Source organism: Dreissena polymorpha, chromosome 8 (assembly GCF_020536995.1).
Source record: "Dreissena polymorpha isolate Duluth1 chromosome 8, UMN_Dpol_1.0, whole genome shotgun sequence".
In the NCBI taxonomy this organism is placed as follows: Eukaryota; Metazoa; Mollusca; class Bivalvia; order Myida; family Dreissenidae; genus Dreissena; species Dreissena polymorpha.
This window is the reverse complement of record NC_068362.1, coordinates 47,518,803-47,546,703: the sequence shown is the minus strand read 5'-3', so window position 1 is coordinate 47,546,703 and position 27,901 is coordinate 47,518,803. Positions and strand designations below refer to the sequence as shown.

Below are 27,901 nucleotides of genomic sequence, written 5' to 3'. Positions count from 1 at the left end.
ATGGGTCTTCCAAAAGTGTATTTTATGAGAGAAAATCCTCAACAAAAGTGTCAGCGTATTGCTTATGCTCTGTAGAAATCTGGAGGGTTTAACATTGAACTGCCCAGTGAGTTCAGAGTATCGCAGTCTGCTAGTCAATCCAGCCAGTCTATAAGACACAGTGATTCACAACAGGTCTGTTAAAATTATATGTGCCTCATTTTGGGAAACTTAGTCACAATTGCAGTCATCACAAGCTAATCACGAACGACACTTTCGACTTTATTGGTATTTATGGAAGTCTTTTCATAGCGAAAACCCAGATTAGGTGGAAAGTGTCGTCACTGATTAGCTTGATTGGACTTCAGGGGCTAATCTTGGACGACACTTTATGCATATGCATGGAGCCAAGTGTTCCCAGAATGCATGGAGCCAAGTGTTCCCAGTATGCATGGGGCCAAGTGTTCCCAGAATGCAGCTCATGTTGAAAGTTTTATAGTATCTTAAGGAAAAATATATTTAGGGTGCACATGGATGGTAAAAGCTGAATGGACCAAGAATTAGAGGATATTTGTTCTTGTCAGTGTAAGATAGTTTGTTATTTCACGAGTGATCGTAGAAAATATATTTTCACTCGTGGCACAGCCACGAGTGAAAATATTATTTTTCTATGGTCACGAGTAAAATAACAAAGGATCTTACACTGACAAGAACAAATTTTCTGTTTTTTTTATGCCCCCTTTTCAAGAAAATAATTAACAGCTGTTTCCCTTTCGCCGCAAAGTTACCCTTTCTCGGAGTTTCTCCCGTGGCGTGCCTTAATACATTTTAAAACACAAAATGACGTCATTATATCATCCAATTTCTCCAGTTTAACTCTTTTACAATGTAAATAAACTGTGAAAAAGCATCAAATGAAAAGAAAATTTGTTGGATTCGGTTAAATGTCGATTTTAAGTCACTCGTGATCATAGAAAATATACATAAAATTATTATCTAAAAATAGAAAAAGGAGTTCCGAAAATTTGTTCTTTTCACCGGTGAAAAGAACAATTTGTTTATTTTCACTGTTGTTATTTCACTGCAGAAATGTCATATTTTATCATTAATAGGTATAAAAGAAAAGTATATATTTGTGGTGATTGGTGTTGATATACATCGGAATAACACATTTTCCAAAATCATTTAGGAATGCCTTGCACAAGTTTCTCTTGAATCTCAATTTTATATATTTTTTATGATCTTTCAAATTATTTCATACTGATTAAAAAAAGTATCTTACTACTATGTTTGTGAAAAACATGCTTTACTCTCTGTCTTATGGTGTGATTTCCATTGTAAAACAGGTTGATCAGGGATAGAAAATAACGTTTTAGTGTAGGTTACCCAGACAGGCAACCATATTTAGTACTTTGGTTGCCTTGCAACCATCTTTAGTACTATGGTTTTGGTCTGGGTAACCTACCCTTAAAAGTTAGTTTTTTCCCTGATCTTTTTGGGTCACATATTAATTTGAATGTAATTATCACAACATAGCAGTATTGTTCATTTCAGTATATTGAGAACATTATTTTCAAATAGTTTTTCCTCTTTGGCAATGTACAAATAGCTTGAATTCTATAATTATGTTATTTTTACTATGTAGAAGTGCAAAACATAATTTTAGTTTATGTCATAATATTCTTTTCAGATTTATGTGCCCTTAAACAAACTTTGGATTCTTACATGTACTCTTGAACATAGACAATTAATTCAATAAATAACAGTAAAGCTGTTTGTCTTTGTCTGTGAATAATGTAAGAAAGCAAAAGACAAAATAGAAATGCATTTACCACTGCTCAAGTTTTGCACCTGCCAGGGATATTTGTCACCTTCAAAAAATGTTCTAATTAAGTTATTGTTACACCAGACATTGTCTTTTTTGTTTTAATATACCTTATGTAGTATGTTGATTTTATAGAAAAGGTTTTATTTGAATGTTTTGTACAATGAACATACATTAAAATTGCTGTATATGTATGCAATTTCAGGCTGGTAGAAGTAATGTAGATGGTGAATTAGTCAGACATTACATTGCAGATCAAAACAAGGTATGTATATGTGACACCTCATGATTGTATTAATTCAGGAATATAAAAAAGCAATTTAATATAAGTATAATTTAAATTCTTTGCCATTATTCTGTCATTTTCCCAATGGAAAAATGCATCTTTTGCTCATATCCAGTGTCAAAATTCCAAATTGATGCTTTGAGAATCAGATGTTTGGATAAAAACCTTTTTAGTATAGAAATAAAGAGTTTTAAGTTGCAATATCCATTTAACTTTTTATGCCCCCGGTAGGGTGGCATATAGCAGTTGAACTGCCCGTCAGTCTGTGCGTCCGTGTCTGTCAGTCCGTCAGTCATTGCGTCTGTCCGAAAACTTTAACATTGGCCATAACTTTTGCAATATTGAAGATAGCAACTTGATATTTGGCATGCATGTGTATCTCATGAAGTTGCACATTTTTAGTGGTGAAAGGTCAAGGTCATCCTTCAAGGTCAAAAGTCAATAAATACAATCCAAGGGAAGTAATCATCTTTAAAGGGAGATAATTTATAAACCTGCCAAATGATATATTGAAATTTTATTTCAAAGCGGCGCAATAGGGGGCATTGTTTTTCTGACAAACACATCTCTTGTTTTCCATGTTTTTTATTTTCTGTTTAAAGTAAATATTTATTAGTAATTTTTTTTCTCAACTTCTATCAATCCACAATACTTTTTCCCAATGGAGAGTGCATTAATGCTTAAATTCACAGTTTCACAAATGAAGGTGATATCCTCATGGTGGTGAGATAAGCCCTGTTTCATAATTTTAAATACTAAATTCTGTATGAACACTTCTTAATACATCAAACTACTAAAATAGAAAATGAAGTAAACTTTATTGAGCAACATCAAATAGTTCAAATTAAATTTACCATCTCATTGTAGGAGCCCTGTTCACTCAAATATGCTGTCCTTTTTTTATAAACAAAAAGAGGGTAGGCTAGTAAAATTTTTAAAAATGATAAATTAATGAGACATTAGAGTTTCTGCGTCCAACTCTGCAAGGTATTAAACCAATGAAATCAAGAAAAATTACAATAACAGTTGTATGCAGGTTTTCGCTTTGCATTATTCGCCACTGTTACTTGAATAATGGTTGCTTTCCAGACTTCATTCAAAAAGTTGTTAAAGGGGCCTTTTCACATAGATTTTGGCATATATTGAAGTTTGTCTTTAAATGCTTTATATTGATAAATGTAAACATTTGATCTAAAAAGCTCCAGTAAAAAGTCAAGAATAAAATTTAAAAAAGTAACCCTCAACAGGACTCGAACCACTGACCTCTGGAGTAAAAAGACCCATTCTCATTCAATGAGTGATGTATTTTATAATTTATATAAGCAATCCTTGTAGTTTCACAAAATATAACAACAACAACAGAACTCTCAAAATTATTCAATCGTTTCTTGTTGCAACGCTATATAATTTTCAGGTTTTTAAATCGTCAACAGATGCATATAATGGCTATTTTAGAGCATGGTTAATGTTCAGTATGACTGTTTCCTCACAAATATCATAACTAAAACGAAAATTTTGCGAATCTGAAACAATTTTTTTTTATTTTGTTAATTTACCAAAACGTGAAAAGGCCCCTTTAAATAGATGTGTAATTTAATGGGTCATTAGTTGGCTTATGAATATGTATGAAAAGACAGTTTTCATGGAGTTCTCCTCACTAATATAATGTAATGAATTAATGTAGCCGGAAATATATTCTTAGGGTTTCAAAGATTCTTAGGGTTTCAAAGATTCTTAGGGTTTCAAAGATTCTTAGGGTTTCAAAGAAGATGACACCATCATGCATTTAAAAATAGAAACAGTATTCACCTCTTAACAATAATGCAGACAATTGCCGAATACTTTTACAGTTGTTCTATCATAATAAGACCCCTGATCTTTATTCATTGCAGATAAATTGTTATTGTAGCACGTTAGACGTTGCAAGTTCTACAGAGACCCAAGTGTTGATGGGAACAACCTGACGGAATGCATCAGACGTATCAGGCTGCAGTTTGACAAGTCCCGGGTTGGACTGCGCAAAGCCCAGAGAAAGTTGTCAGAGAAAATACCCTGGGAGGACTGGAATGAGCCTGTAAAACAGGGACAGCACGTGCCGGGCTCACTTGACCTGAAAGGTTGCTATCCGTACTCTTGTTAGTTCAATGACTGTGGTTTTGCTGTTGTGCTGTTTTTATGTCCCCCACTATAGTAGTGGGGGACATATTGTTTTTTCCCTGTCTTTTGGTCTGTTGGTCTGTTTGCGCCAACTTTAACATTTTGCAATAACTTTTGCTATATTGAAGATAGCTACCGTATTTTACCATGTATAGCGCGCTACCATGTATAACGCGCATGCAATTTTTTAAAGCCAAAATGGAGGAAAAAAAGAATTCAAGACATAAAACCTGAAAATTTGGCCGAAAATGGCCGCCATTCTTATATTGCGCAATCATTTAATCTGAGTTTTTCGGGCGCTTAATTTTTTGTTTTAAAGTAGGGAGCGTTTATACGATCAGGAGCATGGGTTGCAAAGCACTATATTTTCGACAATTTTTAAGATTATTCTCTCGAGAACACCGTTATGTCCTTATTGCCGCTGCGCATGTTTGCGTTAAATTCGAACCACTATTACCTATTCCTCACATTTGAACAGTGTAACATTTTCATTACCTGCCACTCACAACATCGTATGACATCTTCTTCTGCAGACCCGCAACATCTCAATGTCCAATTTTACGCAAATCGTCCGTGGATCCCATTTTATTTTTCATCGACTTAAATATTTCCCCATTAAGAGATGCTCCCCAATAAATCCAGTTTGACCCGGTATTTCGCGCCTTCACTGCGTCTAGTTGATAAATTTATAGTAAGACAAACAATACACCCGAACGCTCAATTCCATACAGTTGGCGTTATCCGCGTAAAGCCATTTGACAAATATCATTATTTTGTCTCTATTGAAAGAAAATAAAACGAGTCTATATCTCTATTGTTGGTTTGTAACCTACGTAGTATACTCGCACAGTAGCATATTTATGCAAATGTATTCGTCGTTTCAATGCTTAGGGCCTAGTAATTTCGGCAAATCGGAACTCAACTTACGTAAAACACTTGCTCAATTAACCGTTGAACTCCACCTCCGTTCTTTGCAAAAGGTTCGAAGGTGGAGCTTTGCACGTGCTATTATTTAATTGGACGATTGCCATTGAGGAACAAACACACGATTGGTTCGGCATGTTGATTGCTAGACAAAGGAAGCCAATTTTGTCGGCGAGAAACTTGTCGCTTTATTGCTTCAGACTGGAAGCGTATTTCCTTTGATGACGTCAAACTGTCAATTCACATAGAGTGCAAATTTTCGGAAATGCTAACATTAAACTTTGGATTAAATTATCAAAATAAAGCAAAAGCGAAGTTGAGAAATACTTATTGAAATAATTAGCCTTAGTTTAAATAAGACGTTTTGCGTTGTAAATCAACGAGTTTTCATGACAACGAAAACTTTAACAAACAATACCGCGGCGCACAGGGATCGAAATACCTCGATTTTTTTTAATGAACAATCAATGAAGAAGTGTGAAAACACCAACAAAGACATTTTTTTCATCTTTTAATTTTTGTCAAAACTATTACTACCCCGTTCATTCCTAACCTTTCCCGCTATTTGTTGTTTCGACAACGGCCCCTTCAGTCTATAACATTATAGGGTGTAGTTTTTTTGCAATAACAAAAATGGCGGCAATTGTGAAGATTTACGATTACGAAATGGATTTTTTGCAATTTAGCAACCAGGAAAGCGTTGTGTCAATGTATTACGCGCACTGAATTTTTATTTTGAAATTTGAAGGTAAAAAACTGCGCGCTATGCATGGTAAAATACGGTACTTCATATTTGGCATGCATGTGTATCTCATGAAGCTGCACATTTTGAGTGGTGAAAGGTCAAGGTCATCCTTCAAGGTCAGAGGTCAAATATATGTGGCCAAAATCGCTCATTTTATGAATACTTTTGCAATATTGAAGATCTCATGGAGCTGCACATTTTGAGTGGTGAAAGGTCAAGGTCATCCTTCAAGGTCAGAGGTCAAGTATATGTGACCCAAATCGCTTATTTTATAAATACTTTTGCAATATTGAAGATAGCAACTTGATATTTGGCATGCATGTGCATCTCATGGAGCTGCACATTTTGAGTGGTGAAAGGTCAAGGTCAAGGTCATCCTTCAAGGTCAGAGGTCAAATATATGTGGCCCAAATCGCTTATTTTATGAATACTTTTGCAATATTGAAGATAGCAACTTGATATTTGGCATGCATGTGTATCTTATGGAGCTGCACATTTTGAGTGGTGAAAGGTCACGGTCAAGGTCATCCTTCACAAGGTCAAGGTCATCCTTCAAGGTCAAACATCATATAGGGGGACATTGTGTTTCACAAACACATCTTGTTTTTTAAAGAAATTATCTATTTGTTTAATGCTTGAACATGGGTAAGGTCCTTGAAATGGGGACAATAACCTGAAAGATTTAATTCAGTCCTTAACCCTGTCCCACTCAGAAGCAAAGTGAAAATGGCTATGTGCAAACAGTATAAAACCAGAACAGCTTGCAAGTAACTCACAGTCTGTTCAGGTTTTATGCTGTTTGCTGCTCATCAGTATCTTTGGGTTGAAAAATGAAGCCTTTAAAACTGAATCTATTAAGAAAGGTCTACATGAAATTTAACTTTCTAAGGAACTACAAATGCGTTAAAATACTTCTCTAAGTGGTAAAGGCTTAAATAAAATTCATTTTATAATGTTCTGTATGAACTCTGTAGAGGGCTTGACTTAATGACTAAACAATCTAGATAATAGTGGATAAATAATTACTAAATAATCTAGATAATAGTGAATAAATAATGACTAAATAATCTAGATAATAGTGGATAAATAATGACTAAATAATCTAGATAAAAGTGGATAAATAATGACTAAATAATCTAGATAATAGTGGATAAATAATGACTAAATAATCTAGATAATAGTGAATAAATTATCTAGATAATAGTGGCTAAATAATGACTAAATAATCTAGATAATAGTGGATAAATAAAGATTGGTAGGTGAATGTGGGATAAAGTTCATAAAGTGCATTAGAACGTACCACCCTTTTGTGTGTGTGTGTTGTGATAGGTACACGTTTGGTACAGATGTTAACAGGAATTATCTGGAGGTCTGTTGGTCTGTCAATTATTTTGTTTTTTGTATGATTTCTAAAGAAAAATTTGACCTACAACTCACTCACCACGCACAATATCAAAAATACCATAGTAACCATGATTTTTATGTTCCCCAGTCTATACTGGGGGAAATATTGTTTTTGCCCTGTCTGTTTGTTGGTTTGTGTCAAACTTTAACATGAGCCTTAACTTTTGCAATATTGAAGATAGCAACTTGATATTTGGCATGCATGTGTATCTCATGGAGCTGCACATTTTGTGTGGTGAAAGGTCAAGGTCATCCCTCAAGGTCAAAGGTCAAATGTATGAGGGGGACATAGTGTTTCACAAACACATCTTGTTTGTAAATGGAATGGTAGTGTGATGTTTGCCTACTCTCCCACTTTTTATGTTAAAAATAATAAAACCCAGGAATTGATGGTGTCTTCCACCGAAACATAAATTGATTAAAAAAAAAAAAAAATTTCGTACTCAAAATGTTGTTTTTTTCTTCAGCTCGCGGTCGTGTTTATATGGACATGGATATCTTTAATGAACACTCGCAATCCTCTAATGAAGGACCAAAGGAACGCGTGCAAAGATCATTGAGACACACAAGTTTGCAACAGAAAAACCCCTACGACCGCAGTGCCTTCATCTTTGATGACACTGAGGAGGATGATTTTGAAAGTCTACAAAGTTTACGCAATCAAACCATGAAGAATAGAAAAGCAGGAAATAAGAATTCTGATGAAGATGATGACAATTTGCCAGACTTAATAGTAGAGCCGGATAACATGAAAAAGGCTTCAACAAAGACCTCTCTTCATGCAGAGACACAGGGCTTTGTTGTTGAGGACAAAGAAAATCTGCATACATTTGATGATGAGGTAAAAAGCAATCGTAAAAATGCTCTTGGTAGTGGTTCAAAAGCTGGCATTAGTGTGTGCAAAATGCCAGCGTTGAAATTGGGTGGTGATGTTGGTCAGACGACTAGAGCCACTAGGAACAGCAAGCCCCCTGTGGCAGAGGCTGACAACTTTGAGGCAGATCTAGAGAAAGCCATACAGATGTCCAAGAAAGAGACATTTGGAAATGGAAGTCAGTTTGAAGGTTGCGATAATCAGGAGAATGATTCTGATTATCTTAGTATCCAAAGAGGTACACGTGGTAGCAAGTTTGAAAATCAATTGCAAAAGGCAAAGTTAAAACACTTTTCAATCCCTAAAGTTACGATTACTAGTGTTTCCAATAAAGATGAAGAGAATCTGACTTGTAAAGAGACACAGACTTTGCAGAAAAATGAATGTAAAGATACTCTGCAGAAAAATAAAGTAAGTGATGAATTTTATGTTCCAATAATTGGTAGGACAACCTCAAATGCAAGAGGTGAGAACAAACCTAAAGACGGACCAAAATCAAAGCTAATAGGAAGGAAAAATGCCTCATCTGTTCTAGCTGCTGAAACTCAAGATTTGGACTTGATTTCTCCAAAGAAACACAATAAAATAGAGCGGGAAACATTTAAATTTCAAGATGACTCTGATGATGAAACTATTGCAGAAACACAGAAGATGGACATTTCATCAGAAAAAAGTGACAAGCAGGATTTTTACACTAAGCTTTCTTCATCTTCTGTAGAAATGAAACCAGAAGATAAAGAAGAGAAACGACAGGGATTGATGGGAAGAGCTAAAGGTGCAGTGAACAGTTTCATGAACTTATTTTCCTCCAGTGATACGAATGCTATGGTATCTGAGGGAACAAAAAGGAAAGCGGACAGCAGTGATATTAGTGTGGAAGTGGACGAAGGTTCACAGTCGCCAGTTTTGAAGAAGAAAACAAGGCGACTTATAAATCCTGATGCTCAGAGACTTATTCCAACATGTCCTCTTGTTAGGGAAATGCTGACTTCAAAATCTTCCGTAGGCAAAGAGTCCCAAAGACTGAATTCTCATGGGATTAATGGGGACTTTCAGAAACAGACAATGCCTAAAGGTGCTGGATGGCTGTCAAGTAGGCCGGTGAGTTCAGAGTCGAAACATTCTGACGGGGCATCATTGGCCAGTAGTCAGGGCTCTTGTGGAGTCTTGTTTGACGAAAATGGAGAAATCTATGGCACTCAGAAGTGCGAAATTCAGAGACGTTTGGGTATGGATGTAAAGGGGGGTAAGTTAACTCAAGATCCGTCAGATCTAGAGGAAGATGTGGAGAATATTCTGTCTTTGGATGATGATTCTGACGAAGATCCCTTGGCAGAATTCAAACAGACGGAGAGGACTTATTCCAGAAAGGGGAACACAACTGATTTTTCCTTCAGGCAATATAGCCTAAGTAAAGCTATAAAGCATTCAACCCAAGCAACCGTAACTGTGAACTCTGCTGTTGATACACAAAAGCGCGTTTGTAACGAAATCCCACAAACCACATTTCAATCTTTGCAACCTCAACGGCGACTCCCCAGTACCAGTCACATTGACCTTGACCCTGACCTCAATCGGTCCCGTCAGATGATGCCCAGCATGTCCGAGTGGGTCGCAGAGAACGATTTTACGGAAAGTATGATATGATGCCTATTTTCTGTGTTCTTTTGTCTTTGATAATGGTTTTTACATTCATATTTATTTAACATATTTCAGTGTGTCACTTTTATTTACTTTTATGTATTTTTCATGGATGTCACTTTTATTTACTTTTATGTATTTTTCATGGATGTCACTTTTATTTACTTTTATGTATTTTTCATGGATTGTTTTTACATATTGTGATTGATATGCTTATATTTTAAAGTACCGGTATTCAGTAATTCATTTTATTTGATACATAGGATGAAAATAGTTGAAGGAAATGCCTGCAACAAGTGTTGTGTTATAAACATTTGTTATAATTGTAATTTTATTTTGACATTTTGTTTTAAATTTGAGAATTATAGTTAAAAAATCCGTAAAATTAGTTTAGTGAAGTCACTGGTTAGCTTCTAATGCAGTATTCCTACCTTGATCAACAAATTCGACTGATGGAAGCATTTAGAGTATCAGGATTTTTGACAATTGGAAAAAATCAAAGATTTTTCCTTTGATTTTTGCAATTCTAATACCAATAAATGATAGTAATTAAACAAAGATTTGTCTGTGTTTTAATTTATAGTTTAAAAAGAATAATCGAAAAAGCAATTCAACCAATCAAGCTCTTATATAATAACCTTATACTAAAAATATCTATCAAGCCCATCTATCAATCACAGCTTCATCAATTGAAAATGTACAAGTCTTGTTTTAATTTTGATAACTGCTAAATATGAGTGCTAGACAGATTAATGTTTTGCCATCTTCAACATGGTTTGCTTGTACATGTTTATATGTTTTAAGGCCCTGGTGCAGATGTTGGCCACCGATTCTCCACATCTCCTACATTGGAATATGTGGCCTCTGTTGTGGTCAAAACTCCCTCACAGGTACTGGTAGTGTTAACATGAACTGCATCATGGAAAAATGGCCCTTAAGACATTTTCCAACAGACTAGCCTGAGATATGTCATAATGTCTGCTACTGAGACCAAAAAAACTTCTGTTGCTTATAGTGGCCAGGATAGCTCCTGACCAGCCTGTGCAAATGCTGGCATAGGTGGCATATTTCCTGTTAGTGCATGATGCAGCTTGTACTTTAGGTGTTCATTCACCAAGAAGTTCTGCAAATCCTAATGTTAACTTATATAGAGAAATAAGTATTGACAATAAATCTATGCATTGTATTTAGTTTTCATTTAAACATTAATTTAATAGCAATGATATATTAATGGATTCCAAAATAAAAAATGCATACAATGATAACATGTTTTTATGAGGTATATAGTAGCCAATTTGACTTGGCATTTTAATGCTTATTGTAATTGAATTGAGTTTGTGTGGTTGTGAAAATAATTTATCCAATAAATGTTTCGTCTTACTTGTCCATCCATCTGTCCTTCCATCTGTCAGTCAGTAACATTTTGATTTTGCATGGAATTACGTCAGACAGTAAAGATCCAAAGTAGGTAAAATTACATACCACATTTTTCCTGTAGGGTAGACATGAAAATCTATTTTTAGCTCGACTATTTTATATGAAATATATATAGTGGAGCTATCTTACTTACCCCGGCGTCGGCGTTGGCATTCCCGTTAGCGTGCAAATGTTAAAGTTTGAGTACTACCCCAAATATTTCCTATGTCCTTTGACATATTGCTTTTATATTTTGCATACTTCTTTACCAACATGACCCCAATCTATAAACAAGAGCAGACAACTGTATCAAGCATTTTGACAGAATTATTGCCCCTTTTATACTTAGAATATGCATATTATTGATAAATCTATGTTAAAGATTGCGTACCACCTCAAATATTTTCTATGTCCTTTGACATAATGCTTTCATATTTTGCATACTTCTTTACCAACATGATCCCAATCTATAAACAAGAGCAGACCACTGTATCAAGCATTTTGACAGAATTATGGCCCCTTTTATACTTAGATAATTGAACATTTTGCTTAACTTGCCATAACTTCTTTATTTATGATCACATTTGATTCATACTTTGACAAAACAACACTTACCTGACTTACCACAATGCACTCCACTCAAACCATCCCCCATGCCCCACCCCAGAATCCCCCCCCCCCCCAAAAAAAAATATTTAAAAAAAAAATCCCTTATTTTTGAAAGATCATCTATTAAATGACCACACACCCACATTATACCCCCCCCCTCTCCATGATGGCTTACGTTATACTGTCAAGCACTCGAATAGTCGAGCGCGCTGTCCTCTGACAGCTCTTGTTCAAGTTGTTCCAGTCCAGTGATTCTTTTGGGAGTTATTGCTTTTGATTATTAGTATAGCATTTTCTAATGGAATGTTAAGTTACCAAAAGAGTTCTCATACTCTATGATCCCAAAATCGATGAAACTATGTGCAGCAGCCCTCTAGGTTTGATATTTGCACCTTTCTAGTAGCTGTCCTATTTTTTCAATTGATGTGTTGCTTGTTGGTTATTGCCATTTGCAACTTATTCCTATATTCCTATATTTTGGAGAATTTTCCCATATTTTTCAAAACATTTATTTCCTATATTTTCCTATATTTTTTACTTTTTTCCTCTATTTTCCTATATTTTTTACTTTTCCTTTATTTTGTTCTGAAAATTTCCTCTTTTTTTTTAAATACTTATAAGAAGTAATACCGCCGTTAGATATTTTAATTTACAGTGTGAAAAGCTGTCCCTCCTCTTCCAAAGCATCACCATCTTGCAGGAGTGCTGTTGTACACCATTGTGATATCTATATGGACACCTTTGATGAAGAAAAATACAACCATTTAAAAGGTGAGAACAAATCCTAGCAGATAGTTGTAACAGGTCTTTCCACAGGGATGCTCTTCTGAGGGGATATTTAAATAATGCTCTTCCTGATTATTGAGATGTTTGATTCTCATTTTACCATGTATACCATAGCATCTTATTCTTGTTTTTATGCCCCCGGATCGAATGATCTGGGGTATATTGTTTTTGACCTGTCTGTCTGTGTGTCAGTCTGTTTGGCTGTGTGTCTGTCACTAAACTATAACTTTGGTCATAACCTTTGCAATATTGAAGATAGCAACTTGATATTTGGCATTCATGTGCATCTCATGGAGCTGCACATTTTGAGTGGTGAAAGGTCAATGTCATCCATCAAGGTCAAAGGTCAAATATATGGCTTTAAAGCGGCGCAGTAGGGGGCATTGTGCTTCTGACAAACACATCTCTTGTTAAGATATGCATCTACCATTGTGTGTCTGATACCCATGAGATTAGATTGTTTTACAATTGGTATTAATAACACAGTGCAATTTTGTTCAACTAATTATTTTGATGTTCAATTTCAAATATATTCATATGCAGAAGCTGCCAGAAAAAAATTATATCCTGTATGTACAATTTATCATATAGGATGTTTTGGTGTTCTTTTCATATCCTAAAAATTTTTGATTGAAGAGTGTATAGAAAATAAATGTGCATACAATACAGAATTTGTTTTATATACCATGATATAATACTACATGTCTGTGATTCATGTTTTCGGTTTCAATAATTTCATTATCAATGCTAGGTTGCACTCTTATGTTAGTTTGTAAAACTAAGTTTAATAATGTTTTGTGTTTTGTTGATTGTTAACTATTTTAATAAAAAATTCAGGTGTCCACATTGATGACCACAGTGGGTTGCTGCATCAGCATATCTGCCTTGGTGGGAAGATGAGGGACTGTTTTGTTAAGTAAAACATGAATTTAATGATTATTGACGGAAAACAAGTAAGTGAGAAGTTATCTACATATCTCTAGAACATTACTTTTTACCATAAAATTCCTATATTTTAACCCTAAACAAGCCCAAACCTCCTATATTTTGATGCAAAAATTTCTATATTTTTTCCTATATTTATGCCCCCCTTCGAAGAAGAGTGGGTATATTGCTTTGCTCATGTCGGTCGGTCTGTCGGTCTGTCCGTCCACCAGGTGGTTGTCAGACGATAACTCAAGAACGCTTGGGCCTAGGTTCATGAAACTTCATAGGTACATTGATCATGACTCGCAGATGACCCCTATTGATTTTGAGGTCACTAGGTCAAAGGTCAAGGTCACGGTGACCCGAAATAGTAAAATGGTTTTTGAATGATAACTCAAGAACGCATACGCCTAGGATCATGAAACTTCATGGGTAGATTGATCATGACTTGCAGATGACCCCTATTGATTTTGAGGTCACTAGGTCAAAGGTCAAGGTCACGATGACCCGAAATAAGAAAATGGTTTCCGGATGATAACTAAAGAATGCATACGCCTAGGATCATGAAACTTCATGGTTTGATTGATCATAACTGGCAGATGACCCCTATTGATTTTGAGGTCACTAGGTCAAAGGTCAAGGTCACGGTGACCCGAAATAGTAAAATGGTTTTTGGATGATTACTCGAGAACACATACGCCTAGGATCATGAAACTTCATAGGTAGATTGATTATGACTTGCAGATGACCCCTATTGATTTTGAGGTCACAAGGTCAAAGGTCAAGGTCACGGTGACCCGAAATAGTAAAATGATTTTCGGATGATAACTCAAGAACGCTTTTGCCCAGGATTATGACACTTCATAGGTACATTGATCGTGACTCGCAGATGACCCCTATTGATTTTCAGGTCACTAGGTCAAAGGTCAAGGTTACAGTGACAAAAATTGTATTCACACAATGGCTGCCACTACAACAGACAGCCCATATGGGGGGCATGCATGTTTTACAAACAGCCCTTGTTTCACCTTAAGTCAGTTGACGGCCTGCATTTGATTATTAAAATGTTGCTATCTTATGAATTGTTGTTTTCGCAAAAGATCACTTGTTTTCGCAAAAGATCACTGGCATCAATGATCCAAATTTAATGAAACTTTATTTGCATTTTCTAACAGGGTGGACATTCACATTTTTTCAGTCTTTTCTGGGTCAGTGATTTTTCTAGGCATTATTACCCTTTTAATAATAATTACTTTCTGTGTTTGATCTCAAACTCTAATGATCTGAATTTGATTAAACTTCATATTTAGCATCCCTATGGACAAGAACATTTTTCAGATTTTGGCACTCTAATTATCTTCCTGCGATTTATTTATCTTTGAGTTAGTATGACTTGCATTATATGTTTCTGGCTCAGATCAATGGGACTGATGATCTGGAATTGATAAAATTTTAAAAATATACAATAATATACAAAAATAATAATAATCACTGATGTCTGAGATTTTTTATACCAGCAATTTTTTATCACTTTACTTATTTTTCAGGAGAAGGCAGTAACATGTCCACTGTGCAATAAGGATTTCCCTGTTAACGTTATAGAGATGCATGCGTCCACATGTAGGGGACCAGCATTAGAGGAAGGTGTGTTACAAACATGTATTTGGGTTCTATCAAGAAAAAGCTGTAGTGCAAGAAATTAAAAAAAAATCCCTTTACTTGACTTTCAAAAATATAATATACAGGTGCAAAAGAATTCTATGTTTGTTGCTCCTCTTTAATTGCTTGATGAATTGTTGCTATTTTTTGACATAATCACAGACCTTTATCTGTTTTTATGCTTCCACTTTATGAGGGGCATATAGATTTGCCCTTGTAGGCCTTTCTTTTCATCAATCTGACCCATTTTTTTGTGTGGTGAGTAACTGAAAATGCATTGCTCATGAGAGAAGAAAATTTTTGTCACAATATTATTTTTTAATAATTTGGCATAAAAAGAGTAAATGGCCCTTTATAGAAAAAATTGTAAAACACAGGTCTATTTTAAGTAAAGAAATTTTGCTGCTAGAGGACATACACTACATATTGACCAGCATGTGAACCTGTACATTTCCATGTTTTTTTATTGCAGGCTTTTGACACAACCAGAGTAGTTTTATTAACAAGTTACATATTTTTAACATGTGTCATGCATAACTCATTAAGTTTTGCTACTAGAGAAAATGAAAATGTCAAACATAGCATGTGAATTTGCGCAAATATGTATTTTGTTTCTGATAGTGTAAACAGAACTAGAGGAGAGGCCCATTTTATAGCAAAACATTACATATTTTAACCTGTCATCTGTCACTCAAAAGTAATGCTGCTAGAAGGTTGAAACTTTACATACATATTAAACATTTTGAGACAGTGTGTCATTTGTAACAACTGTCTCCCTTCCTCAAAGATCAAGGTCATATTAAATGTTAAGGTTCAAACATGCTCATGGTTAAGCTCTTCATATAATAACAAGCGTTATCCTTATAAACCTATTTATTTTAGCTATAACACCTAAGGCTTATTAAAACATTCTTGAGTCAGTTTCCTGGGTAGAACCAGTACTTTGTGTCAATGGGGTAGGTCATAAGAATGCTCCCATAGTGGGGATAGACCCCTTGACAACCCAGTCATTAGACAGACCTCCCATAGTGGGGATAGACCCCTTGACAACCCAGTCATTAGACAGACCTCCCATAGTGGGGATAGACCCCTTGACAACCCAGTCATTAGACAGGCAGCATTTCCATTACCCCATGGCAAGCTTAAAGCATTATTGACGATTGGATCAACATGTTTCCAACAATTCACTTTATAAACTACTTTAATTAAATTTAAATTTTTTTTCTTTCTTACATACATCAGTAGTTATTCCTAATCAAATTAAACACCCATAATTGTTGGAACTAACAAAAAACCTTCTTTTTTTTAAACAGCCATGCAAAAGTCATTTGTATATGTGCTGATAGTATGGTTTGATATTTATATTTATTTATTTTTGTTCCCTACCGGTTTCACTGGAGGGAACTTATGGTTTGCGCTCTGTCTGTCAGTCTGTCTGTCTGTCCGTCACACTTTTCTGGATCCTGCGATAACTTTAGAAGTTCTTCATATTTTTTCATGAAACTTGAAACATGGTTAGATGGCAATATGGACATTATGTACATCATTTCATTGTGTTCCTACATCAAAAATTCTGGTTGCTATTGCAACAAATAAAAATTAAAAAATCTAACAATGGTGGAATTTCCGACAATGGTGGAGCCGGTAGGGGACACATATTGCTTGGCAATAGTCTTGTTAAATCTGTTTTAGTCTTTTTGTTTGGAAATGAGTTATGATATGTATTCATTTGAGTAATGTCCTTTCAAAAACATATCATATTTAAAATGCTTCTGTTGTAGAGGAAGAGAATGAGGAGCCAATAGGTCCAAGTTTACCTCCAGGTATTGTTGTGTTTTACATTCCATACCAGTTAAAAGGGACTTGCTCATATATTTTTTAACCTTTTCAGCGCTGGAACCGAATTTTAAAGGCCTTTGCAAACAGTTTGGATCCAGATGAGACGCCACACAACGTGGCGTCTCATCAGGATCCAAACTGTTTGCTATTCTGATAGTATTCTTTGAAAAAAAATCAAAGAAAATGCTAATTTTAGAAATTCAGCAGAGGACATTTTTTCAGACGACAGATTTCCCAGCATGCAAAGGGTTAAGCTTTGCTCTGGGAAAACAGGGCTTAATTGATATGCTTTTAAAGGACTTATTCACAGATTTTGGCATGTTTAAAGTTTGTCATTAAGTGATTTAAGTTGATAAATGCAAAATGGGAAATAATGATCTCCAGTGTAAAACAAGAATACATTAAAGAAAGCAAAAAAAAGTGGGCTCGAACCACTGACCTTTGTAATAAAAGGCTAATGCCAAAACCACTCAGCCATACGGGTTGATAACGAGAAATATGTATGTTATACTTCGTATCAGCACTTGACATATTGTCACAAAATATAACAATAACAACAGAACTCTGTAAATTAATCAATGGTTTCGCCTTTGTAATGCTTGATAATGTTATTAATATCTGATGTTGATAATTCGTAAATTAAAGCATATTTTTAGTATGAGTTTCAGTCATTAGAGTTATTTCGCTCATTTGTGTTATTTCACTCAATTATGTACATTGTTCATTCACTTTTGGAATCTGTGATAAAAAGTTGGAAAATTCACATTTTGACAATCTGTGAACAAGTCGTTTAAGTGTCGTCCAGATTTATCAGGGGACAACACTTTCAGTCACCTCTGGATTATTTCTAAGAAGAACTTTCTTTAAAAAAATAAATACCATAAACGCAGAAAATGCCATTCCTGATTTACCTGTGTGGACTGAGGCAACACTTTCTGAACATGCATCAAACATTGTTTTCCTAGAGACAAGATGGCTCTTTTGTTAAGGCATGGATGTCTGATATTACTTATGGCCTTTATGTTTTTTAATTAAACGTCGGATGTAAAAGTCAGAAATGACATTGCCACAAAATGGATTTATTCATTATGTTTTATGTATGTTAATTGATTTAAAAAACAAACAAACTAGGCATAAATGTAAACAATAATAAGTTGACATGTCACATTCCCCTATCTCAGAGGTCAAAGTCATACCTCGGGGTTAAAAACAGCTTGTCCAGACTGTTTTTATGCCCCCAGTAGGGTGGCATATAGCAGTTGAACTGTCCGTCAGTATGTCAGTATGTGTGTATGTGTGTATGTCAGTCTGTTCGTCCGTCCAAAAAAAAAACTTTAACGTTGGCCATAACTTTTGCATTATTTAAGATGGAAACTTGATATTTGGCATGCATGTGTATCTCATGAAGCTGCACATAATGAGTGGTGGAAGTTCAAGGTCAAGGTCATCCTTCAAGGTCAAAGGTAAAAAAAAACAACAACAAAAATTCAAAGCGGCGCAATAGGGGACATTGTGTTTCTGACGAACACATCTCTTGTTTTTACATATATTTGTCGTGTAATTTTAAAATAACTTACAAAAAATTGATCGTCATCAGTGGACAGCTTTTCACATGTGTTTATTATATCCTTTCTTTAAAGGTCAATGTCACACTTTGAGGTAAAAGTGATACTATGTCATATACAGCTTGTTTATTGCTTAATTAGAGTATTGAGTCAAAAGTGGAATGTGGCAATATCCGTGCCCTATTGACATATGTATTGCTTGAAATTACTATTAAAAGAGAGAAGATTGTGTGTATTCAAGTATAAGTTGAAAAGCTATCTCTTTTCTTATTTATTTAGATTTGGAGGCCATTTTTGAAATTCCACAAGCAGAAAGCAGGTACAAATGATATTATAATTTAAATGACACATTTGATTCATGTACATTTACATATATTTTATAGCATGAAAACGTTAATTTGACAGTGACCTAATGCAAAATTATACTAGTATTTTTATATACAAATATATGTAAATAATGTTAAGTTACTAGTATCTTTCTCTTAACTTATTAATACAGTTATTGAATCATAAAAATCATGAAAATCATACACAATTTCAGGCAAATAATTTATGCATTTAGGATTTCACGAATTTCAGGTAAATTGAAAAAAAGCTAAATGATCTGTAAACTTCATGATTACCGGTATACAACTTGCCTGTAATTGTAATAATTGATTTAATTAATTTGTTAATATTTAGTTCAAATCTAGTTTAACAAAATTTATTTCATTATTTATTGTGTTAATTTGTGTAAATTTGCTTCAAATCGATGCATATGCTATCTATTTTAGTTCGGACGGTACAAGGGAGTGTGCATTATGCACGCGCAAGTTTGGCAGTGAAGACTTTAAGAAGCATTTCACTGACTGCTATAAAGTCACCATGCAGCAGCAGGCAGAAATAGAAACTAAGGGTTTCAATCAGGTATGCCAATTGAAAACTAATGAAGAACATCCCAGCATTTAGATTTTGGTCACCAATATATGTATTGATAATACAATTTGCCAGAGAAATGTTTTATTGCAAATCAAAGTGTTTGACAAGATGTAATTATTATGTGTAAATTATTATTTGTCTGCAAAAGGAGGCATTCTCAGTCTTTGCTTCAGTCCCTAAGTCTCTCCTGCTTTTTGTGTGTATTTCTTACCAAGTATTAAAGGAATTAAAAAGAAACTTCATACAAAGAAACATATAAAGGGCTTTATATTGAAAGGGATAGTACAAAAACCATTACGCTCTTAAGGTCTACACAGTTATTTCCCTTTAGTCAGTTATTTTGTGCATATTATTAATCCGTTAGTATTGAAGGTATTTAAAAAAAAAACTGAGTTTATTGGTGAAAGACATGAAGAGGAAGTTCAAGAACCACACTTACCTTAGCAGTGTTATTTTAAATATTGCCCATTGCTTATTGTATAATATGTGTATTGTGTGGCGCAAGATATTTTAATTGAACCTTTATATAATGAAAGGTGGCTTATTGAGAAAATATAAGTACATGGACTATACCTATTTCTTTTGTTATTTCAAAGTTATTGTCCAAAGCATGAATTATTACCGGATTATGGGATTAAAGGAAGTTATTGCCCTTGGTGTTTGTCATGTATGTCATATATTCGAATGAAACTTCATATAAGGACGGAAAACCTTGAGAGGAAATGTTCAGTTAAGAACCATAACTTTTTCTGTAGTATTCATTAAGTTATATTCATTGTTATTAGTGTTATTATTGTTTAATTGTCTCGTAAAAAAGCATACCTATTCGTTGCATATTGATTGTAATGAAAATCATATATAATAACAGGAAAATAAGATTTTTTTTAAATAAATAAATAAAACTTTTTCTGTTTTTGTCAATTTTGAAGGTCATGATCTCACTTTTAGGTCAAAACAATTATTCCGGGCATTTAGCACTGACAGCGACAGCTCTGTTTGTATTAAAATGTGTATCTTTTAATATGCAATAATGTTATGCTGTTTGTTAAGAATTTACTTTTGTACATGCAATTTGGATGACAATAGTTGAGTTTCAAAAAATATTTTTACAACAAAAAAGTGATTTGCCTTCGAGTTAGGATGCAGTATCTTAACACCGTTCCTTTTTTACCATGCAATGCTACATTTGCAAAAGCAATATGATTATTTTCACCCATCTATGCCGCTGCAATGTAGGGAGTTATACATTCAGGAATCACAACATAGTTTTTACATCAGTCAGTTCAAAGACGCACATTTACCCCTTCACATTTTTCAGCTTCCAATATTTAAACCTGCAAATAAAAATTGCAAAAATTATTCTCGTCTTATCACTTAGAAGTAGAAAATCTTGGTAATTACTTTTGTTGTATGTGCTTATGGCTGGTCAGAGATAGTGTCAAAAACATTGTTTCTGGTCTTTATTAGCTCGGCTGTTTCCGGAGAAAACCCGAGGTATTGTCATAGCCAGCTCGTCGTCCGCGTAGTGCTAAAGCCTTAACATTTTGTTAAGGTTTTGAACATTGGCTCTAAAATCAAAGTGCTTCTACCTACAACTTTGAAACTTCACATGTAGCTTCACCTTGATGAGTTCTACACGCCACACCCATTTTTGGGTCTCTAGGTCAAAGGTCAAGGTCACTGACCTCTAAAAAAAAAAATAAAAAAAATTCTGACAAGCTTTCGCAGCCGAGCGTGGCACCCGTTATGCGATGCTCTTGTTTTATGTTTGCATTTACCTATCTTTGATCAACCTTTTGATATTGCATGCTTGAATTGAGACCCTACTTTGGAAAGCCATTGGTGCCTTCTCTGGTCAAGGTCAATATTACTAAAAGAGCAAATTGTTACTCCGCACAAACTTAATTACTGGTTGAGGTATTGAAATTAAATGGTGTGTGTAGATAGCTTGCATGCCGACCTTGCTTGGGATTGCACAAACCTAGTATTAAAACTAAATAAATATTTTAGTACAACATTGAAAGCCTGGTTTTGTGGCAATGCCATTCTTCTTGTTTTAACTTGACATTTCTTGTATATGATTATACCTACTTACCACACAATACAATATGAAGATCAGTGGCAAACTCTAGTTTGATCAATTGTATGACCAAATATTCCTAAGGCTTAATTTGACTCAATGGGCGTTGAAAAATATTGTATTTGTCATTCAAAGCACAAATATTTTATTCATTTGATTTATTATCATTAATCCACTTGCAGACTCTCCAGCCTGAGACTGTTGAGCCTAGGATAACACGTCTACGAGGCAGTCCATTCCAAGCAGAAAAGCCCCACACTGCTAATAGTTCAGAAAATGACTTACCAGTACAAAGGGTGCTGAAAGGAAAAACATTGGGTTTCTCTCATAATTCAATGAACACCAGCAGACCGCCACATGCTCATAGTCTAGTCAATGATGAAGATGATGATTTGATCATTACTGATGTGCAGCCCCGAAGTGGATTAGAGCTCTCCAGAGGTCAAGGTCACATGGAGAGAGGTGGCGGCAGAGGGATGTCGAGGTCGAGACGGCCAGCAGCATTGGATCAAGGGTACAAATCAGGTTTAAACAGTTGTTTGCATGAATTTTGTTTATTGCATTTCATGTTTGTGTTTTGTTATCATGTCCCTGGATCGTATGATCGGGGGTATATTGTTTTTGGCCTGTCTATCTGTCTGTCTGTCTGTCATTCTGTCCCAAAACTTTAACCTTGGTCATAACTTTTGCAATATTGAAGATAGTAACTTGATATTTGGCATGCATGTGTATCTCATGGAGCTGCACATCTTGAGTGGTGAAAGGTCAAATATATGGCTTCAAAGCGACGCAGTAGGGCGCATTGTGTTTCATAAACACAGCTCTTGTTATTTTGATGGTTCATTATTTTAACTGTTGAACTATTATAAGTGCTGTAATACAAATTTATGAAGATGTAAAGTATATTAAATGCATGTGTTTAAAAGCCTCTGACTCATAAAATTTTAGAAGGATTGTCATTTTGTTGTTCGACATGGAATCTTATGGCTAGCATCAGATGAGACGATTTAAAAAAAAATTAAACATGGGCACCTAAACTAGGTTTTAAACAAAGATAAAGATCCTTGTTATTAGATTGGGACATGGCATGTTGACTGCAGGCGTCAAACAGGTGGATTCCAGTCAATAACTGTAGTTTAAATTGACTGTGATGAAACTTGAATATAGCTAGTGTTCATGGCCAGCTAGCCTAAGACTGAATTTTTATGCCCCCCCCGGATCGAAAGGTGGGGGGTATATTTTTTTGGCCTGTCTGTCTGTTTAACCTTGGTTAAAGTTTTGCAATAACTTTTGCATTATTGAAGATAGCAACTTGATATTTGGCATGCATGTGTATCTCATGGAGCTGCACATTTTTAGTGGTGAAAGGTCATCCATCAAGGTCAAATGTCAAATATATGACTTAAACCGGCGCAATAGGGGGCATTGTGTTTCTGACAAACACATCTCTTGTTGGATACATTCTCTGCTCAATAACTCAAGTTTGGGTGGATATATTGCACTGAAACTGGTCAGTAGATAGTTAACATCAATACATAGCTTGGGATTGGTTGAATGGCCAGTCAGATGATTTTCAAGGTCAATATATAAACATCAAAAAGGTGGCTTCTAGTAAATAAATTAGTTTTCATCCACCAATCATGATGACACTTAGGATATAGCAAGGTTTCATGGAAACCTAGTGTAGAAATGTATAAGGGTATGGCAGTTAAAGGTCAAATTCACTGTTACTAAAAATAGAAATAGGGCATACACCCAGTAACTTCTCGAAAGAAATTTATAATGTTATTGAATGACATTGAATTAATGATTAATAACAAGAACTGCATATTTTTATGTCCCCCACCACTATAGTGGGGAACATATAGTGTTTGCCCTGTCTGTTTGTTTGCATCAAACTTTAACATTTGCCATAACTTTTGAAATATTGAAGATAGCAACTTGATATTTGGCATGCAAGCGTATCTCATGGAGCTGCACATCTTGAGTGGTGAAAGGTCAAGGTCATCCTTCAAGGTCAAAGGTCAAATATATAGCTTCAAAGCGGCGCAGAAGGGGACATAGTGTTTCTGACAAACACATATCTTGTTAAAATTTAAACTTCACCAACTTTGTAAACACTATCCAATAAGTTAAAACAATAATTAGATATAAAAAAATCAATGTATAGTGGTAATTTTATTATATTTTTTGCACTATTTTCTTTCCTTTTTTCAGAGGCAAATAAGGAAAATGAGTCTGAATCTTCCGATGAAAGTGATGGAAGCAGCTTGTAAGTCACAGTGTATAATCATGGAGGGGTTTTGGAAACAATTTTTGTAGAAGTCAAAACATTATAAACATAACTGGTTGTATTAATCATGCATTCATCTATAGTAAGTTACTAGTATACATTTATATCAATATGAGTTTACATGGGCAGTAAAACTAAATTGACGTTTACTTTTCCAAGTTAGCTTTTTCGAGTGCAAAAGATGCATTCATATCAGAATCACTCTGTCTGCATGATACATTTATAAAAAAATGTATGATATGAAACTTAATCCCTTTTTAAAACTATTAACCAATTCAATATGTTGCTACATATTTACATATTTTTATAACCTACTTAAAAATTAATTCAGTTTGTAGAAAGTTGAATAAATGTCATGTCTGTTTTAATTTGTTAAGTTTACATAGTTACTAAGCAAACAACCTACTCTGTTTCAGTTCTGCCAGTGATTCATACTCATCCAGTGATGATGACCAGATCTCCTTGAAAACTGTGATACGGTCTGGTTCAAGTTCCCTTATTACTGGTCCTTGGAACAAAAATATTCAACATGTCAGAACTAGTAACCAGTCTGGGGAAAATATTGGGATACATGAACCTGATTGGTTGAGAAACCCTTCGAACTCACCAATCAAATCATTTGTACCTATTTCAGAACAAGAAGATGCAGAATATTTTAAACTACAGTTTAGATACAATAAGGATAGAACTGAAAACAGATATGACAAAAGAAAACGGGATTCAGGTCATAAACGTGGCAGGCGCAAGCGGAGAAAGGTCAAACGAAAGAAGAGAAAGTAATACATGAATGCAGTCAATAAATTAAAAATATAATATAGTGCTTCAAAGTCATGTCTTGTTCAGATATGGTCAATTACCACAAATGTAAAGATATATTTTATGAGCTTGTTTATGGTTTCATGATGAAAAAAAAAGCATCATAATTCTCTAAACATCATAAACATGTGTTTTGTTATTGTTAAGTTGTATCTGGATTGTTATCTATAGGTACATAAATCTGCAATGTCAGAAAATGTGTGAGAAAATGTTTTATTCTCCATTTAATATTTTGTTATCAATGTATGCTATGCATTTGTTCAATTCTGTTAATATTAAAAATGATAAAGACAACTGGTTTTTGCTGGAAATACATCTTGTCATGTACTTGCTAAGGTATTTTAATACCTTTCAATGCATCAGAATTGTAAAGTTCACACAATCCTGTTTTGGCAAAAAGGTGCTCCTTTTACCATGACTTTTCTCCGAATTGTCCAGAGTATATTCTCGCCCAAATGTAGACATCTGCTAAATGCGCTGTTTAATGTGACCATGCAACAGCTCCATATCACTTTTTAGCTCGCCTGATTGCTCAGGTGAGCTTTTCTGACCGGTCTTTGTCCGTCGTATGTCCGTCCGTCCGTAAACATTTGCTCGTTAACACTCTAGAGGCCACATTTCTTGTCCCATCTTCATGAAACTTGGTCAGAAGCTTTGTTCCAATGAAATCTCGGCCGAATTCGAAACTGGGTTGTGCCGGGTCAAAAACTAGGTCACTAGGTCAATAAAAAGAAAAACCTTGTAAACACTGTAGAAGTCACATTTCATGCCCAATCTTCATGTAACTTTGTCAAAATGTTGGTCTTAATAATATCTTGGTTGAGTTCAAAAGTGGTTCTGATCCTTTGAAAAACATGGCCGCCAGTGGGCGGGGCAGTTTTCCTTCTTTGGCTATAGAGAAACCTTGTAAACACTCTAGAAGTCACAATTTTTGCCCAATCATCATGAAAGTTGGTCAAAACATTGGTTCAATTGATGTCTCGGACGAGTATGAAAATGGTCGAGATCTGTGAAAAAACATGGCTGCCAGTGGACGGGGCATTTTTCTCTAAATGTATATAGTGGCAGTTTTCCCTATTTGGCTATAGAGAAACCTTGTAAACACTCTAGAAATCACAATTTTTGCCCAATCATCATGAAGGTTGGTCAAAACATTGGTTTTATAGATATCTCGGACGAGTTTGAAAATGGTCTGGATCGGTGAAAAAACATGGCCGCCAGTGGGCGGGGCATTTTTCTCTATATGTATATAGTGAAAACATGTGAACACAGTAGAAGTCACATTATTAACCCAATTTTCATGAAATTTGCTCAGAACATTTGTTTCCTTGATACGAGAGTTGAGTTCAAAAATGGTTCCGGTCAGTTGAATAACATGGCTTCTGGGAGGGGGGCAGTTTTCTCATTATGCCTCCCCCCCCCCCCCTTTCAAAGAAGAGGGGGTATATTGTTTTGCTCATGTCGGTCCGTCCGTCCACCTGATGGTTTCCGGATGATAACTCAAGAGCGCTTATGCCAAGGATCATGAAACTCCAAAGGTACATTGATCATGACTCGCAGATGACCCCTATTCATTTTCAGGTCACTAGGTCAAAGGTCAAGGTCACGATGACCCGAAATAGTAAAATGGTTTCTGGATGATAACTCAAGAACGCTTATGCCTAGGATCATGAAACTTCAAAGATACATTGATCATGACTCGCAGATGACCCCTATTGATTTTCAGTTCACTAGGTCAAAGGTCAAGTTCATGGTGACCCAAAGCAGTAAAATGGTTTCCGGATGATAACTAAAGAACGCTTATGCCTAGGATCATGAAACTTCATAGATACATTGATCATGACTCGCAGATGACCCCTATTGATTTTCAGGTCACTAGGTCAAAGGTAAAGGTCACGATGACCCAAAATAGTAAAATGGTTTCCGGATGATAACTCAAGAACGCTTATGCCTAGGATCATGAAACTTCATATGTACATTGATCATGACTCGCAGATGACCCCTATTGATTTTCAGGTCACTAGGTCAAAGGTCAAGGTCACGGTGACCCGAAATAGTAAAATGGTTTCCAGATGATAACTCAAGAACGCTTATGCCTTGGATCATGAAACTTCATAGGTACATTGATCATGACTCGCAGATGAACCCTATTGATTTTCAGGTCACTAGGTCAAAGGTCAAGGTCACAGTGACCCGAAATGGTAAAATGGTTTCCAGATGATAACTCAAGAACGCTTATGCCTAGGATCATGAAACTTGATAGGTACAATGATCATGACTCGCAGATGACCCCTATTGATTTTCGGGTCGCTAGGTCAAAGGTCAAGGTCACGGTGACCTGAAATTGTAAAATGGTTTCTGAATGATAACTCAAGAACGCTTATGCCTAGGATCATGAAACTTGATAGGTACAATGATCATGACTCGCAGATGACCCCTATTGATTTTCGGGTCGCTAGGTCAAAGGTCAAGGTCACGGTGACCTGAAATTGTAAAATGGTTTCTGAATGATAACTCAAGAACGCTTATGCCTAGGATCATGAAACTTCATAGGTATATTGATCATGACTCGCAGATGACCCTTATTGATTATCAGGTCACAGTGCCAAAAAACGTATTCACACAATGGCTGTCAAGGTCACGTTGACTCAACTTAGAAAAATGGTTTCCGGATGATAACTCAAGATTGCTTACGCCTAGGATCATGAAACTTCATAGGTACATTGATCATGACACGCAGATGAAATAATGATGAAACTTGACCAGGATGTTTGTCTGGACAATATCTAGGTCAAGTTTGACATTTGGTAAAGATTGAATGAACCGACTCCTCTCAGGTGAGCGAACTAGGGCCATCTTGGCCCTCCTGTTATACTTCGTTTCCAAATGAAAACTCACAAGTGGATTCAAATGGTGGGACCGTGGTCTAATGGTGTGATGCTGGTCTTGAAATCGGAAGGTTCCTGGTTCGAATCCCGCTAAGACTACGGAATTCCTGAGCAAAAAAAATATTCCACGCTTGCTCCTTTATCCATGAGTATAAATGGGTACCTGTGAGGGAAATAAGCCCATGTGCCGTGGCTGCATACTCTGCCGAATGTAATAATCGGGGTTAAATGTCAACGAGGACTGTAGTAGAATAATCAGACTATAAACCC

At 35.4% G+C, this 27,901-nt stretch overlaps 1 protein-coding gene across 7 annotated transcripts in view; it reads left to right on the top strand.

Annotated features, from left to right (window-relative positions):
* Positions 1 to 27,901, top strand: part of LOC127841556 (uncharacterized) — an 86,662-nt gene that overhangs the window by 31,931 nt on the left and 26,830 nt on the right. For 2 of the 7 annotated variants that reach the window (XM_052370470.1, XM_052370467.1), the window contains 13 exons: positions 76 to 174; positions 2,010 to 2,069; positions 4,000 to 4,207; positions 7,788 to 9,830; positions 10,640 to 10,725; positions 14,749 to 14,781; positions 15,121 to 15,217; positions 17,014 to 17,055; positions 18,916 to 18,955; positions 19,410 to 19,542; positions 21,817 to 22,159; positions 23,852 to 23,906; positions 24,344 to 25,037. In XM_052370470.1, coding sequence (XP_052226430.1) covers positions 76 to 174; positions 2,010 to 2,069; positions 4,000 to 4,207; positions 7,788 to 9,830; positions 10,640 to 10,725; positions 14,749 to 14,781; positions 15,121 to 15,217; positions 17,014 to 17,055; positions 18,916 to 18,955; positions 19,410 to 19,542; positions 21,817 to 22,159; positions 23,852 to 23,906; positions 24,344 to 24,707 — 3,603 coding nt within the window. In that variant the 3' untranslated portion in view covers positions 24,708 to 25,037. Of the gene's footprint in view, positions 1 to 75; positions 175 to 2,009; positions 2,070 to 3,999; positions 4,208 to 7,787; positions 9,831 to 10,639; positions 10,726 to 14,748; positions 14,782 to 15,120; positions 15,218 to 17,013; positions 17,056 to 18,915; positions 18,956 to 19,409; positions 19,543 to 21,816; positions 22,160 to 23,851; positions 23,907 to 24,343; positions 25,038 to 27,901 lie in introns of those variants that run through there. The other 5 variants (XR_008031106.1, XM_052370472.1, XM_052370471.1 and 2 more) reach the window with 5 other exon arrangements.